The 6,000-nt window shown below is 34.8% G+C and overlaps 1 protein-coding gene across 1 annotated transcript in view; it reads left to right on the forward strand.

Annotated features, from left to right (window-relative positions):
- Window positions 1–3,981, forward strand: part of LOC109069595 (protocadherin-15-like) — a 113,985-nt gene extending 110,004 nt beyond the window's left edge. Inside the window, exon 22 of the mRNA XM_042769623.1 lies at window positions 3,865–3,981. Within this exon, the coding sequence (XP_042625557.1) occupies window positions 3,865–3,981 (117 nt within the window). The remainder of the gene's footprint in view (window positions 1–3,864) is intronic.
- The last annotated feature ends 2,019 nt before the right edge of the window (window positions 3,982–6,000 follow it).

Raw genomic sequence — 6,000 nt, forward strand, 5'->3', positions numbered from 1 at the left:
AAAATAAAACAGGTGGGACTTTGGAAAAAGCTTGGATTAATTAAGATCTTTTTTGCTCACCAGGGCTGCATTTACAAAAAAAAAAAAATACAGGGGAAAAAATAATATTTGTAAATATTATTACAATTTTAAATAACTGGTTTCTATTTTATATATTTTAAATGTAATTTATTTGTGTGATTAAAAAAACCTAAATTTCAACCTCCATTACTCCAGTCTTCAGTGTCACATGAGCCTTCAAAAATCATTCTAATATGCCGATTTGATGCTTTTATTAATTATCAGTGTGGATAACAGTTTTTTTGCTGCTAATTTGTTGTGGAAAACATGATACACTGGCATTCAAAAGTATGGGTTAGTAAAATTTAACTAAATAAATAAAAGTGACAAAGACTTTATAAAGTTATAAATATTTCAAATAAAGGAAGTTATTTTAATTTTTTTTCCCATCTCAAAATACGAAAATTAAAATCAATACATACTGTACATGCATACATATATACTGGTTTCCACAATAATTATTAAGCGGTTTTCAAAATTGATAATAATATTAATAACTTAGTACCAACATTAAGCACCAAATCAAGCATATCAGCTTTACATGTTTATGTATATATTGAACACATATTGTTTTAAACCCATATGTGTGTAGAGTGGCCAGAATGCGCACATGTGTAATCTGGCCTAAAACAAGATGTGTTCAGATACCAACACTATCAGCAGGCACAATTGAAAAAAAAAAACCAAATTCCCAACGTTTTGGATTCAGATTGAAGGAAAAATAAGGTTGTGTATGTGTGTGTGTGTGCGGCCGGTGGATGAGGGGCAAATGAGTGACACTATTTGAAGACAGTGATCTTGCTGCTTTATTTTTATCTCAGAGTGTCTGACACCTTCAGGTCCCCGCAGCACAGGCTGGTGTCAGAGCGCCGTGGGGTCCTGGTGACAGGATCTGGTCCGGGGCCGATCAGCTAATCAGATTCCCTGTGCTGCTTCTCTCTAGGGGTCCTGAGCTTTATTTATATACTTCTAAACCCTTTGAGATCAGTGTGGAATTAATTCCTTGTGCTCCTACATCAAAGAAAGACACCTGAAAGGTTCCCACACCCACAGAGACACAGAGCTGCTCAGAGCGCCTCTCCTCTGCTGTGCTGTCTGTTAGCTTTCACATCCTAATCAGCTTCAGATACACACGCATGTGGAACACACTATGAATCTATGTGTGGCTTAACATATGCAGTGGCCTCAAAATATATCTGGACGAAAATGTAATAATGCCATTGCATTATAATATAAAACAAAATATCAAAACAAGTTGCGTTTATTTTTAAGAAGCCATAGCTCAAGCACACGTTTCAAGTAAAACATTTCACACAATGAATGTTGAAAAGTCCAAATGTATTTGGAAAAATACTAAGTAAACAAGTTAATTAATCTGAGAAAATGTCTCACTCTTAGTGTGGACTTGATATCTTGTCATCTAATACCAGTGGCATTCAATACATTTGTTTGCTGCTCTCTCTTGCTATGAGATTTATATGGTTGTTTGAGTTGATTTAAATACTCATCAAACTGTGAAAATCAAACAAATGCAATGTGATCAATGAAATCAAAATTGGCCCGTTCTTATATTCATGTTTCTTCTGGTCTAATTGTGCACAACTTCCCTCAGTGCATATTATTGCTTATTTTATTATTTTTATTTATTTATTATTATTATTATTATTATTATTATTTTATTATTTTATTCATTTTTTTATTGGCAAAAATAGAAAAAAAAATGATTCAGAGTTGATTTAATGAGAATGATTCTGTTGCAGCTAACTTGTAAAACCAACTAGCCAGCAAGAACAAAAAAAAAAAAATGAAAAAAATCTTATTAAATAATATACTCCAAAACACAGTCACACTCATGGATCAAAAATCCCACCACTAGTAGCAGTAATGGGCTCCCCATATTTCTGGGATTGTACCATATAAGATCTTAAAAATGAAGCTTACAAAAGAAAAGTTAATTAGGAACCAGCACTTAAAATAATATTGATATATCTTTGATATTTCTTGAGTTACAGTGAGTTACTACATTGAGTTACATGGAGAAACATTGAAAAAAGAATATTTATGACACGCAGACAGGTCTGTTTCTATGCTATTGGTATTGATAGAAGGAAAAAAACATATGTGTCTAGTTTCAACATAATTTGTTCTTCAGATATTACTCTTAAAAAAAATAAAAAAATAAAATAAAAAAAAGTATCAGCTGAATGCAAAGTGACCCACATTTGGTTTTTGACCACTGAAAATGTGTACAATTTAACAATTTACTCCAGGAGCCATATTGAGATTTCAGTGTCGCTGGAATGGGACATATAAATCGACCCTTAAAAATGAAGATACCAAAAGTATCCCAAAATCTATCTTGGCATTAAGATATCTATAATATTCTTGAGTTGCAGGTCTGCAAACTGGGGGAGAAAAACTTTTGAAAAGTGCCTTTTCCCATTTTTTGAATGGTCACCATTAGCATACAATGCAACAAAGATTGCTAAAGTCAAACATATTTTTTACTGAAATATTTCCCATCTCTGTAAAAATTAACTCTTTCCCACCAGCATTTTTGAAAAAAGTTTCCAGCCACTGCCACTGCCAGATTATTTTACTAAAATTTCATGGCCTACTGTATAAATATTTTAATATGCAATAAAACGAAATAAAGATCAGAGCCTCTACTTTCAAGCAAAAAAAAAATCTGTTTTATTCTAGCTTAAAGCGTTCTTTTTTTATCAACACTTGAATATAGGTAGGTTTCATAAAAATGTATAATTTTGAGCAAAAAGGTGAGAAAATAAAATTTTTATCAAAACTACATCTGGATAATATTACAGTATGATTAGATAAATGACGAGAGAAAACTTGTCAATGGTGGGGAAAGAATTCAATAATGATGCTTGCCATTCTTCTGAAGTATTTTTACTTCATTTTTACCCCACTGTAATTTGAGCCTGGAGTCTCAGGGGAAACTGTCATTTTTGACCACCCTCTAAAAAAATAAAGGATTACTTTGTAAACATCCGTCCCTTACATTTCATATTTTTTTGGCTTTCATTGCTATACATGTTGATCTTTCTTTCAGAAAAAATAAAAAAATAAAAAAAAAATAAAAAATTTGAGCCAGGGTTGATGTGACATGGAATGACCCAAGTGAAATGAACTTGTAAACCCCTCTTACTACTTCAGCCCTTCTCCTCCAACCACCGGCTTCAATTCCAGTAGGTCGAAACTGAATCATCTCACAAACAAAAACACTCTGAACTCTACTCCTCTGTAATGTTGCCATTATTGTTGGAATTTAAAGCATACAAAATACTAAATATGTATGCACATCCAAAACCTACAGCTATAATTTATTATTTATTTTCTTTATCTATTATTATATTATATATATTTTTTTTTCATCTAGTCTTTGCCAATGAAACATCAAAAAATCTAATTTCATTTGATAATGACTTAATGTGTATTACCTCGGAGCCTCAACGTGTGGTATGGACATAGCAACATTTCACAATCCCGATGCCAGGACAATTCCCAAGTCCCACCCTACTTTTTTAAAAGTTCAGTATGTGTGCATCAGCTTCACTCAAAAATAAATCTTGTTACAGAAGTAAAAAATGAATAGTATTTTCATGTCCATGAGGCCACTGTTTTGGTCCAATCAATTGCAAATGGATAAATCAATGGTTTTACTGTCCCTTTAGGAACTTTTTAGGCAGCTTTATTCCTGCAGTCCCCTGGCAAAGTGTGGGATCATTAATTCTCTTTTTATAACCTTTATTCTCTCTGTTCTATTTCCTCTGTGTATCTCAGGCGGTGGATGCCGATCTCATCTCTAACGTGACCTACAGAATAAAAACAGAAGCTGCTCGGGCAGCTCTTTCGCGTGAACCGTCTGACCGGCGCCGTATCAGGTCCTGCAGGCGCTAGACTTTGAGGGACTTGGCAACAGGCAACAAGACATACACATTTGAAGTGGAGGCTGCGTGCATTAGATCACGGAGGAGTCCTCCCTCCTGTGCACGGCCCACAGTCATCGTCAGAATCACGGTAAGGCCACTAAGAGCACATGAAGCCCTCATCAGCTTCATCATCAGAATCTCAGTTTTATCACACCAGTCTCAGTAGTAATACGAGAAACTCTCTTCCTGAAAGTTCACCAGGTTCCAGTCGGAAATGGTTTGAACTTGGGGAAGGAATCAAATTTTTCATCAGGTCTACTGCCAGTGATTGGATTATAGATATTTCAAAAGCTTGTCCATAGTGTCTACGTGCTAACCCTTCTCACAGAAGCCCTGCTGACTCTGTTCCAGTAATGCCTACAAAAGATTTGATCTCTGAATTCAATTAGTCTTGAAAGAGAATCCTCTCTGTGAGCGTTGTTTACTGGATCCTTGCCTAAGTTAGCCTGCTTTCCTGTTGTGATATTTCTGGTTGACGGTGACAGGAGTGACAGACAAAGCTAGGTTCTGATGCTAGCCTGGCACAGCTATTCCAGGCCTGAATGACTCATTAGCTTTTGGTGACTGCAATTATGTGAGGATTTTAATGCGAGCGCTCTCCATCCCGAAGATTAGCCAGGGGATCAGAACAGAAGGATTAGCCTCCTCCAGTTTAGTAGAGCAGCTGGCGAGTGAGTGTGTATGATGAAAAATGAACTTGTACTTCATGGTAAAAAGGGGGGGGGGTACATTTTTTAATTATGTAAATCTGATAGAAAACTGTTGTGGTTTTCAGGAGAGGGTGTATGCATTAACATGTAGTGAACGCAATAGTTAACACAAACTAAAAAACAATGAACACACTCTGAGAAAAAAAAAAGAACAAACAGCTGTCACTGGGGGGGTCGGTACCCTTTTTAAAAGGTACACATCTTTGTACCTTATTTACCCATAAAGGGTGTGTATTAATAGAATCTTAAAGCTACATACTAGTAGCACCTAAAATGTGGCGTGTTAGTTCCTTCGAAAAAGGGTACTGCCCCAGCTGACAGTTTTTTTTTTTTTTTTTTTTTCTGTAAATGTACAGAATGTAATAAATTTGGAAGTAAACATTAAGTTAACATTGTGAGCAGACAATATGCAATGTTATATTTATAATTAAACCAGTCCTATTAAAAAATAAATATACTAAGATGTATTTGAAATAAATTTATTTCATGCTATGTATATTTACAAATGTATAACATATTTGATGTACTTAATAAAAATACCCTGCATTAATAAACTGATATACTTCACGACTGTTAATATTGTAACAACTAATTTTGTACTTAATGCATTTAAATTGTGCGGAAGTAGTGCTGAAGTTCAGCTAAAGAAATACTGGAGTATATTTGATTGTGCTAAAGGGGAACTACTGCAAGTATACTTTATGTACACTTTAAATATCTTGTATTTTAAGACTGATATTATTCAAAAATCAATACAATCCTCATCAATAGTGACATTAAAACATTATTGTAGGCTTAATGGTTTTGGGCCCAGAGAGTGCAACTGACCCAAATGAGATTATTTCACACAAGTCGGCCACCATGCGCCCACCAATGGCTCATAAATTCAGTTTTTTTGCTTCCTTTGATCACTCCAGTCTGTACTTGCCGAACTGTGGAAAGTCCAGAGCAATACAATGCAAATGAGCGTTGACCTCACCCACGCTCACCGCAGGTCCACTTGCATTTAATCAGAATAAATCTGTTTGTTCTCAAGTTTAAGTTCAAAAGATTTTGAAAAACTTTGAAAATTTAATCACAGCTGAAAACATTTGTTAGCAACATGCTATTCACTTAATTAGTATGTTAGTAACATGCTTTGAAACTTGTTAGCGACATGCCAATGACTTGCTAATCATGCTAAGGTAATGCTAGTGACTTTGCTAGTCATGCTAACAACATGATAGCCACTTTGTCCCAATTCAACTGCAACATGCTAGTAACTTGCGAATCATGGT

Source organism: Cyprinus carpio, chromosome A13 (assembly GCF_018340385.1).
Source record: "Cyprinus carpio isolate SPL01 chromosome A13, ASM1834038v1, whole genome shotgun sequence".
NCBI lineage: Eukaryota > Metazoa > Chordata > Actinopteri > Cypriniformes > Cyprinidae > Cyprinus > Cyprinus carpio.